Genomic DNA, 11,822 nt, shown 5'->3' with positions numbered 1-11,822 from the left:
CCTTTTTTTCCAACCTGCTCCATTATATTTAAAAGACCGTTCTTAGCAACATTTCATAAAAGAGACAAGAGTTTAATAATTTAGATATTAATCTAAAGCCCCTATCTTAGTTCTAAAATCAGCTTTTCCAATTTACCAAATGACTTCCAAAGCCTTGTGTTTGCCTGAAAAATATGTCCCTTCTTAAAGATAAAAAGAACACACTATTAATCTTTTATGTATAATATTCTTGTATCTGTGACTGCTAAGCCAGTTTATAATTACAGTATTATTTAGTGATAAAAGGATTTTCAGGGTATTAATATAATCTATTTTGCACTTAACATCAGAGAAGTCAAAAAACATTTTGGGAAAAAGCAGCAGAAATTTAAATTTAAATTCAATGCATAAGGGGAAAAGCACTAGAAGGGCTGTAATTCACCATCCTATACAAGGCATGATGGTTAATACTGGTGTTAATTATTAATTAAAAGGCATCAAAGTTCATTTCAGGATGTTTTTGACACGAAACTTACCTGGCTCTTCACTTGGAGTTCCAGTTAAGGTGCAGTTGGATCTGCGAACCCTCAGAGTTATACAACCATTTTCATGGAGGCAAAACAACCCATCCCTCTGGAAACAAGGAATCACCTGCACAGACACACACATTCTGTTACAGTATCCAAATATGAACCTTTGCAAAGGGCAAATACAACATGCAACTGCTGATGTATAAGCAAGTCAAAAAAGATGTTACCATTAACGCAACATTTCCAGGATTTTTTTTTTAGCTGTGGGACTTGGGGCTGAGGAAGTCAATTAATGTGGAAAATCAACTGAAAGGTTTGGTTTGGTTTGCTGGTTCAGAGGATGGTTTTCCCCCGAAGAACTAACATACTTTCATTCTCTAAAACTAACCAAACACAACTATCAGCAGATCATCAACCCATCTGCGATGATAATAAACTATTTCAGTGATAAAACCCCATCAAATCTCCATTACCTGGATGAAAGGCACACCTGTTCTTTCAATGGCAATCACACCCACGGTCTGATTCACTTCCAAGTCCAGGATCAGGATCTCTCTGGGATACAATAAGAGCATGTAGTTCCTCTTGGAAGGCAAATACGACAACTGGAGACAGTCGTTGAGGGTTACAGATTCAGCGCTGCAAAATGTCAGACGTAAACATTGATCAGGTTGTGTCAAAATAAAATTAACGGCATCACTTTTCCTGCAGCTGCATTTTTTGTGCAAGTAACCCCTATTTTGATCACAGGGCAACTGCAGATTTCCATTTAACTGTTACAGCATCACTGAGTTCCACAAACACATTCTGTTGGCTTTTGTCCGAATGAGATTATAGAGTAATTTTAAAAATAGCATTTCATTCAAATGGAACAAGTGTAACTCTTGCACACCTCCCACACAAAGCAATTCACTTAGGAACAGTGCTTGGCTGCCCTGACATTTACTGACATTCATGGGAAATTACCCTCAAACATATTGCCCACTCCAGTTTTTATACTGTTATGCATATTTCTTTGTTTTGAAATGATCTGAACCAGTATATCAAGAATCTCAGTCTTCAAAGCTCAGAGAAAGTAGCAAAGAGCAGGAAAGTTCATCATTTTATGAAAGGTGAACAGGGGATTAAATGCAACATAAAGGGGTTCCTCAGGGACATGGAATATAATGAACTTGGGTCCTGTTGATAAAAATCATCCTCATCCAGTGCTCAGTTTCCAAAGCCTCTCAATTCATTTTATGGATGATCCCTTTGAGGGCTTGTGTTAGTTTTTAATCTCCTCATTCCACCACACACTAAACCTCTTCACACACTTCCTGCACCTCATTCCTTGCTTTGGGACACCCTTTTGTCTGCACTTCCCTGACAATCTCCTGCTTCTCTTTTTCCTCAGAGCTTTTTCCCTAAACTCATCTAAAACCCCACAAATCTGAAAATGCAACAACTTAAGTTTCAGAAGGGCAGAAAATATACAGAGAGGAATGCAATCCATAAATTCTGATTTCATTTGTACACTAATCATTTAGAAAATGCCTCCTGCTGCAGTATCGTGTACAGCATTAGAATGACAACTCTTCTCAGGTACCTGCATAATTTTTATTCTCTAGCTGTATCACTCCTCAATCCACAATCAAAATGAATTATGGCAGCCCATTTTCATCTTTTTTTTTTTTTCCCCAATAAGAAAGCTGTTTCTGAATTTACACCTGCATAAAACTCTGTCAGCAAAAGGAGGAAATGATGTCATTTGACTTCTATAAAACATGCTGAGATAATATGGCTGTTTTTATGAGCAGAACTGGATGAGAATGTTCTGTTCCTAAATATTACTCTCCCATAGGATATCCGTCCATCTGCCTACCCCAGCGAATCTTCTTTATTTTAAACTAATTACCTTATAGGATATTATCTCTATAAGATATACAGGTATACATCACCTGGGAAAAAATATTTGCAACCTACCTTGGTTTCTCATTGCTGATTAAGATTTTTACTTTGTCAAGGGCCTTTTTGGCCCCTGTAGCAGCAGCCAGCTTGTTGTGAGAGGGACTGGAATGGGGACTAGAGATGTAAACTTTCTTCCCTGAGCTGGCAGGAGCTTTGGAAGGAGAGAAGTCAGAGATGAACACGATTCCTTCGCTGGTGAGCACTGCAGCAAGAAAAAAATGATAAAAGCAAAATTCAATCAGCAATTTGATTGTGACATTGCAGTTTAATGATATCTGAGTGGGGAGAAATGCTAATAACTTTAATAATACTCTATCAGGTGGAAAACTCTTCATTCTAGACAACCAGCACGTTCTACTGAAAAAGCAGCAGATGGCACATTACAATTAATTAATATCCACAAAACTCACCTTTCAAAATTAAGTTTATACTAAAAAACACTGAATTACTGGCAGAAACTCAGTTATTCTCTCCCATAAACTGTTTTTCTTAAGCCTCCCAGTGCAAATAGAAGAGTTGTGCACATTGGCTGTATCACTGTTTTTTGTTCTCAAAGAATTATTAACTCATTTATGCTGCAGCACAAAGTTTTGGCTCAGCTGTATCACTAAGATGGCCACAGAAGGCTGAATGTTATTGCAGATACACAAGGGCATCTTATTTCAGGAGATTCCACACCAGCCAAAGACTTCCCTGTCTTTGCTTTGAGACTTCTTCGTGGCATTTATGACATCATCCTCTCCAATCCACCACATTTAATCTCAATATTAACATTCCAGCTTAACCTTTTTCCTGGTCACACACAGCCAGGTCTCGCTGTTTCATGCAGATAAACTTACAAGCCAAGTGTGACGGATCAAAGGGGTCAAATGAGAAAGACAGGATATTTTCAGCATAGCTTTTCTTCCAAAGTTTGGTGCCTGTGTCTGCATTCCACAGTACAATATAGTTAGGGGGGTGAACTGCAAGCAGCAAATCTCTGGAAGCATCTTGATTCCACAACCACTGCATGTCTGTCAAAAGAAAAGAAGGAACATCAGGGAAATAATTTTTTTAAAAAAAAGTTGTTCTATTTTAAAACTACTCTTCTTCTGTGCCTTGTCTTTAATGGAACCACTGTGCTGTACAGAACCACTGCAGAGTCAAAATGGAAAGAACCATACACCATCCCAATTAATATCTGGGAAGTCACCACGAGCTGTAACACCACCTAAAACTAATATTTGAGATGGTATCAGTATTGGACCTGGAAACAAATGTCTTCACTTCAAACGCTTTTTAATCAGAGAGTCTTAAGTTCAAGACTAAAATGAATCTGACTGTAACACTCAGCCAAGAACACAAGTACAGTGCTAAATAACAGGGTCAGTCTGAAGGGGTGTGATGGCCCATCTTCAAAGCTGGCCATAATTTAAACATTCCAGATAAATGGACATAAAAGACTATGTTTTCTGTCAATAAGAACAGAGAGACACCCCAGTCCCTTGAAAGGAGCTGTATTAGAGCTCCCTGCATGCTCCTTGGGCAGTGGTTTAGACAACACAATGGGTCAGGCAGGCAGTGGGTGAAGTTCTTCTGTTTGATCAGTTCAGCCTTTTCCCAGCTGGTAAGTGCTTTTCCCTGGGTTTCACAGAAAAGAAACGAAAAAAAAACCAAAAAGCGGTCATGTGTGTCCAAATGTTACACTGGAAGTTAACAAAAGGTTGCCCAGAAGCTTGGAAAGCCTTCACTGGGTCTGAAAAAATGGACAAATCTCCAAATTTCTCCATCAAAACTCCACCAAATATTCAGTGAATTGGTGTCAGGAGTAAATAAAACCCAACTCATAATGCACACACAAACAAAAAGTAATAAAACTAACAAAATTAACTGCAGTCAATATAAAAAGCGTTCAGTGACTCACTAGTAGACTTAAAACATTATAGCTTCTTTCACAGGATTTATAAAATCAGAATAACAAAACCCAACCAACTTATTTTCATAAGTGGACTTTCATATAGTAAGAGTTTAAAAAACACACCAGGTACAATATAAACATCACCACAAGTTTTTGAAACAGCTGAAATGTTCAAGAAAACCTCCTTTCTCTGCTTACATTGCAAATGTACGTTATCATAGTAATATATCTGATCAGAAGTAGCTACATAATGAGCTATCTGGCAAAATATATGTGCCCAATGAAAACCTTTAATTTACACAAATGTAATGCTGTTGAAGCACTGCACCCCCTTGGATGGCAGCAGCACTCAGGTGCAATTCAAACCACACCACAATCCCAGCTGCAAAGCAGGAAGATGCAGCTGCCACTGTAAATGTTATTACTGCAATCCATAACATTCATAAAAAATAGATTCTAACTTTTTTGTCCCGGAAAACATTACCCTAATGAATCAAGTCTCACAGCATTCCTCTGGGAGCCAGTAAATCTTACACCTCCTCACAAAAAGAGCCAGCAAACACACAGAAGGCCGGCGACGCCAACAGCAGAAATCACTGCCAGAACTGAGCGTGGTGTATAAAACACAGGGGGTGGATTTGCACAAAAAATGCTCCCCCATCACCTTGGATTGGTTTTGAATGCTCCTGTATCTCACAGCGAGCCGTTCCCGTCGCCACATCCCACACGATGATCTTGCCGGTGGCATCGGCGGACGCCAAGCGCAGGGAGTACGGGGAGCCCGCGTTGTGGTGGTAATTTTCCTTGGCCCATTTGACCTGCACACACAGGGGGACACTGGTCAAAAGGAGACAAGCAGATATAACACAGACATCACACTGCACACCCTTCAGGTGGATAGGCAAAGAATAGTGAACTCAATGAAAAGCACTGTAATAGTTCGTGGCGACAGCACTTGTGTAAAATACCTTTAAGCTTCCATTGCTTGTGCAAACTTAAAGGCAGGTCCCCACTTTGCTGCATGACTGCATGGCTGATATTCTCAAATTACCTAAACAAACAAACCTTGTTCCTGAAGGTGACTACAGCAGCCCAAACATACGTGTTATGTACATAAAGAGTTCACTCAAATATTTACAGGAAACTAAGTGGCAATATTTAAGGTTCCGTGGGCATCCACAAACCTGTACCCACTGATTTCCAAACAACTGCAGGTGGAAAAATTATCATCCAGCTTTTATATACAGCCTAAAACATGTCATTTTTATAATCTGACCAATATAGATATATTATGGTACTGGGGGGAAGGAAGGTTAAGTCTTACATCTATTTGTTGTCCCATAACTAAATAATAAAATAAAGAAGCTACTATTGACAGTTGCTGACTCTTCAGTCCTTTTCAGCACACTGATCTCCACACACCACTTTCTGCTTTGGGATTTCAAGCTGCATGGGCCTGCAATACCTGTGAAAACTGTGTCTTGAAATCTGAAACATTTTGTCTACAAGTCTTCCCCAATTATAAGGGCATAGATAAGACTGATTTCTCCCTTTTCTTTTTAATATGGAGCTGTTTTGCTACCTGGTTTTAGGGTGAATTTCTGTCCCTAGGAGAGACTGAAGACACTGACAGAATAAAGAAACCTCAATGGGAATTTACCTGCTACAAAAATCCCACTACATCTACCTGTGTGCTGTCACCCCACCTAACAGAAAAAGGGGGAACAAACATAGAACTTTTCAAGTTATAAACTTTTCTACCTGAAACACGAAGAATTCTAGAGAGACTCTTCTCTACCTACAAATTTAATTTTTGCAGTTCCTGCTTCCCTGCTGTTCCAAAAAGAATCACCCATGAGGACATCTGCAATTACTGTAACTGTAAAAATCCACAAAGCTGTTTATTCCTCAGTTAAATACTTACTACTTCAAAGAAAATTCCAAGCCTGGAAGACATCATTTCTCAAGGGAGGAGTTGTCACCAAGTTATGAACAACTAAAAGGAGATCTTCACAACACAAATCTCTTTTCTCTCTGCTCCAACAAGGTCCAACACAGGACCTGACCCTCTGCTAAAAGGAATGATTTTCTTACGATATTAGTCACTGTCTGTCTACTCTGACTTCAAAATACAGCAGCAACAGTCAGAAACATGAACCAGAGACGATTTTTTTTAATGTTCACAATCTACCTCACCCCATTTATAAAGTCTTATTATCTCTGTTTATTAAAACATCAAAAAGGATACAAATGTAATGTCAGTCTTCCCATTCTAGTGCCAGATCAAAACTTTTCTTTGTAATTAGATTTTTCCTCTGTAGAAGCACACTTTCAAGTACTCTTCCTAAAGGTAAAATCAGATATAATCTACTCTGTACAAAGCCAGCAGTCTCCTACAAACACCTTTTGTACAGAGGGACAACTAACACAGATCAATTCTCAGTGAATCCATTACCTATTCCAGACTCAGCTATGACAGCCAAAGGCAAGGAAGTATTTAAAGAAAAACAGTAAAATGGACTGCAGAAGGATTAGGAACCAATTGTGGGTTTTTTCTTTGCTTTTTTAATTACAGATGTGTTGTGTTTTGAAATTTTTCAGCGCAGATTCTTGACAAAGAGTTTGTCAGATATACACTGTAGGCTTCTTTCAGATCCCCTCCAGCTTATTTACACTCTTAGCATTTATAAACTCTCAAAAAAAAAAAAAAATTAGGAATGGAAGAAAATTTGTTACGGGTGTAAAGGTATCTGCAGTGATCATGGCCTCATAACAATTTCTTACGTAATGCCTGTTTCTTAAAGTAGAAGGGAATTTCTTTCCATTCTTCCACCTTACAAGTAAATTAGCCACTTTCTTACACTCTCTTTCTGTTCATAAAGCTTCAGGCGGTGGGTTTGAAAAATTATCTTCTAAATTAATGGACTTCAGCATTTGGTTTCCTACTGACATGATGTTACTCCTCAAATACCCAACACACGTTAAGATGCTATCACTGCATGGATCAAAAAACTAACCGTGCTCCAATTTATTATCTAAGCTAAGTGCAAACTCAGCAAAGCAGAGTCATCATTATTGCTGACACCTCCAGGCCACTCAAGTTTTCTACTTTTTACACAATTATAGACATGGGAATTGATTTATTCACTTCACGTGGCAGCTGGAAGACAACAAACAAGTTGCCAAAAGGCAAGCACAGGTATTGCTGCCCAGAGTGCCACTGACTCTGTGCTTGTTATCATGTCCACACCTTTGCTCTCAAAAAATGACATAAAATATCTGTTTTGAACCCTAACCCTTTTAACTTCCTTTTTTTTTTTTTTCCTTTTTGCCTGTCAGTTAAAAATTCTCTCTAATCAAGCAAAACTAATTCCTGAACCTTCCAGTCATTTTTAAAAGCTACAATGTCATTATCTGTATGACTCTTGGCCAAGATCTTGTATGGACCTGTATCAGTTTTGCCCTACCCAATCGTTTCACTCAGGATTTGAGTAGTCCATTTATTATTGTTGTTATTGTTATTATTGCTGTTGTTATTATTGTTGTTATTATTGTCATTATTATTGTTATTATAAAGCTCACTTAACTGGACTCTGTAGCACAGAAATATACATTATACCACATAAAGATACATAAACAACACCAACTACTGAACATCCTGAAATGTCAAAGCCATTCACCAGAAAATTGAAGCTCTTCATTGTGCAGAAAGAAATCATCATAACATGATAACTCAGAAGTCAGTAAATTATCAAGCCTAAAGACAAAATAATTGTGTTTAATTTTTAAACAGCACTTGGGCCAAGGGCTATTAAACATTATACCTGCCAGCCAAACATTCCTCTAAACCCCAGCTGAATCTGTCATTGTCCACTATCAAAGAAATGATGCATCAAAGAAATACATCCTGTTCCACGCTTGACTTAAACTCCCAAGCCAAGGACCTTCAAAGGAAAGTACAGGTACCCTACACTTGAACTTAAATTTTAGCCAGTTTCTATCACTAAAATAAATGTTCAGTTTTGTCTGCTATTGTTCCTGTTCTCCAGGTAGGAACAGAAGGAAAAGCTTAAAAGTAACTTTCTAGACAAATGGTGCCCTTCCCCCCATAGGGAAGATCAGAAAGGGTTTCCTTTGATATTTTGTAATGTTCATTTGAAACTCTCTCATGTTAAAAAGATTTCCTAAAAACATTTCTGTGTTCTGCAACACTAACAGATTTTCTAGATATTCAATAACCTCTATGTATTCTATGAAGATATACCATCAACCCCAGCTCAAATTTCAGTATGTATGGTTTGACTCAGCTGCAACAGAGATCTTGTAAAATATGGGTATTTTACAACACATTTTATCTGAAAATCAAGTGCAGTACCATGTCAAGTATTTACAGCAATTTAGAAAAATAACATATACACCAGAATCAAGTAACACACCTTAAAACACGTACACCTCACCTTGACAACACTAGCTTTGTGTTTCTCCAGAACCTGCAAAGTCTGAGCAGTATTGGCATCCACTATCAGCACGAGGGAATGACATCCATACGCAATCAAGCCTTGCCAGCCCCTGGAAAAGCACATGTCATCATCAACAAGCAAAAAACAACAACAGGTCTGCACATCAAGAACAAGACTTTTTTCTTTTTTTTTGCTGAGTAGGATGTGTGCTACTAGACATAATATTTGATGTTTACCAGGTGGTAAATACTGTTTAATAACATAAAAGCACTATAAAATGCCATTGCATGTCTGCTGAACCACCTGCTGACAGAACCCTCAGCCACTACAAAGCATCTCTTGGTGCCCACCTGTAAAAATCCTCTTCTGGAAATTTAAGACACTGCACAGGAATTCACGGAGAGCATTCCCAAACTTTACACGTTAAGAACACAGGTAACAAATATATATTTCCACTATACAATCAATTGCATTTCCTTTATTTATTTGTTTATTTTGAGTAGCATGCATTTTCTACAGCAGTATGTAAACATTTAATACAGTAGCACATAAACATTTATTACTGTAGCATGTAAACATTTATTACAGTAACAGCGAAAATCCGCTGAGGCCTGTGTGACTTCAGAAGTTTATCACAGAATCACAGACTGGTTTGGGTGGGAAGGGACCCTGAAGACCACCTCGTTCTACCCCCTGCCACGGGCAGGGACACCTTCCACCAGCCCAGGTTGCTCCAAGCCCCCTCCAACCTGGCCTTGGGCACTTCCAGGGATCCAGGGGCAGCCACAGCTTCTCTGGGCAACCTGTGCCAGGGCCTCCCCACCCTCACAGGGAATATTTTCTTCCTAATATTTAATCTAAACCTCCTCTCTTACACTCCGAACCCGATCGCCGCTGCCGGCAGGGCCCGGGCCGTGCCCGCCCGTGGCTTTGTTCCCGCACAGCGCTGACAGCAGCAGCTCCTGCCCGCGGCCTCCGCCGGGACCCTCCGCCATCCCCGCTCCGCACAGGGGGCTGCCAGGACACCCCCGGTGCCGGGGTGCTCCCCGTGAGGGAGCAGTGCCAGGCACAGCGAAGAACCGGGACCCCCTCTCTCCCCGCCGCCCGGCCCTCACCAGTCGGCGGCGCCGCGGTTGGGCGCGCTGAGGGCGCCCGTCAGGGTCCGCGCCGGCAGCTTGATGTTGACGGTGAAGCGCTGCATGGCGAGCGAGCTCCCTCCCCCCCGGCAGCGCCCAGCCCGGCGGGGCTGCCCCAGCGCCGGCACCGCTGCCGAGCGGCCCCAGCCCCGGCACCGGCACCGCCCCGCAGGAAGCGCCGCCTCGGCTCCGCTCCGGCCTCCGCCGGGGCCCCGCGGCTCGGGAACCGCCGTTCCGGGGCCGCCCCGCCCCGGCCGGGGGTGCGGGGGTGTGCGGGGTGTGCGGGGTTACGGTCGGAAGGCACCACCGGAGATCAACCCCGTCCAACCCCCCCCCCCCCGGGCTCACCTGGGGCAGGTGACACAGGCAGACGGGCCTGTTGGAATGTCTCCCCAGAGGGAAATTCCACCGCCTCCCCGGGCAGCTGCTCCAGGGCTGCTCTGCCACCCTCGCCCCGAAGTTCTTCCTCGTGTTGAGGTGGAACTTCTCGTGTTGAGGTTTATGGTCGGTGCTCCTTGTCCTGTCGCAGGGCACCACCGAAAAGGAGCCTGGCACCGTCCTCTTGGCACCTGCCCTGGAGATACTTGTGTGCATTAACGAGATCCCCTCTCAGTCTTCTCTTCTCTAGACTAAACTCTCCTGCCATCTCTCCTCATAACAGAGATGCTCCAGACCTCTCATCATCTTCGTGGCCTCCGCTGGGCCCTCTCCAGCAGCTCCTTTTCTTTCTGGAACAGCCCAGAACTGGACGCAGCAGGGATGCCCCAGGACAGCCACCAGGACTGGGGACAGGGTGCTGTGTTTGTTGTCCATCACACGGATGGGAAGGGAAAGGGCTCCTTGGCCGAGCAGCTCCAGGGACAGCTGTGCCCCTGAGACACCCCAGTAGGAACAGAATTCCCCAACCCATCTCCAGGTGCTTGGACAGTGAAGGTTGTCCTCATTGCTGCTCACTGTGTTGCAGCACCACAAGGCACCAAGCCCTCCCTAAGCAGCCTGTCCTCCAGTTGTCCCCAGGCTGTCCCTAGTGCCAGGAAAAGCCAGCTGGGATAACACATCCCTGAGCAAGAATACTGGGCACTTGCACCGGGGCACACCAGGCTGCAGAGCATTGAGGTTTGACTCGATGATCTGAGTGTTTTTTTCCAACCTAATTGATTCTGTGAGGCTTCCAAAATAATTTTCAGTGCCACAGCATTAATAAGGTGACCAGGATCACGTAGCTCTTTAACATGCATGTACTCTTGGGGGTGTTTGTTTCTCTTCGAGACAATAATAATTGTTTACTTGTTATATTTGGTAGAGAAAAAGATGCCACTAGATGGCCAGAAACAGCAAGAATGTAATGCCAGCCACACGTTTTTAGAGTGCTGCAGTGTCACTTTGTCACTGAAGATTCAGTAATGCTGAGCCTCTTTTTCCCTCTTTTCATTCTGATCACAGCTGAATTTGTGCGAGTGGGAAACTCAAGAAACAACCTGCAGCTGACACCTTTTCCAGCTCTCTTCTAAAGCAAGCTGCTCTTGACACACAGTACATTGCTCAGTACCATTTTCGGGTCACTTTAACATGGGAACTAATTTCTTGAAACCATCTCATCCCAAAAGATCTCTCTTTACTCTTAACACTGAAAATTCACTGTTTGGAGCAGCAGTAAAGGGCTTTTTTTGTTCCCTTTTCTTTGTTATCATTTCAGGACAACCTGATCTACACCTCCAGAGATCAATTTTGTGAAAGCCTGAGCAGGCACTCTCTTCATTAATTTTACTTATTGTTTGCTAATTGTGTGGTTTTATTCTGTGTCCTTGGACAACCTGCTGCTGCTCATATTTTTGGAGATCTTGCTTTACTGGTTTTTTCTTTTTTTTTTTTT

At 42.0% G+C, this 11,822-nt stretch overlaps 1 protein-coding gene across 1 annotated transcript; it reads right to left on the bottom strand.

The window, feature by feature from the left end:
* Positions 1-515: 515 nt before the first annotated feature.
* LOC114071595 (WD repeat-containing protein 11-like) lies at positions 516-10,046 on the bottom strand (the record flags this gene model as incomplete). Its single annotated transcript, XM_027909441.1, has 7 exons — positions 9,929-10,046; positions 8,811-8,922; positions 5,018-5,171; positions 3,296-3,469; positions 2,472-2,658; positions 983-1,148; positions 516-630 (listed from the first exon to the last, which is right to left on the bottom strand). Coding segments are annotated over exons 1-7 (994 nt in total), but the record flags the coding sequence as incomplete, so codon positions are not given.
* Positions 10,047-11,822: the final 1,776 nt, after the last annotated feature.

Source organism: Empidonax traillii, unplaced genomic scaffold (genome assembly GCF_003031625.1).
Source record: "Empidonax traillii isolate 1590-97213 ecotype Southwest subspecies unplaced genomic scaffold, ASM303162v1 scaffold2133:size36579, whole genome shotgun sequence".
Taxonomy (NCBI): domain Eukaryota; kingdom Metazoa; phylum Chordata; class Aves; order Passeriformes; family Tyrannidae; genus Empidonax; species Empidonax traillii.
The sequence above is the reverse complement of the archived record's forward strand: the minus strand, read 5'-3'. Positions and strand labels throughout refer to the sequence as shown.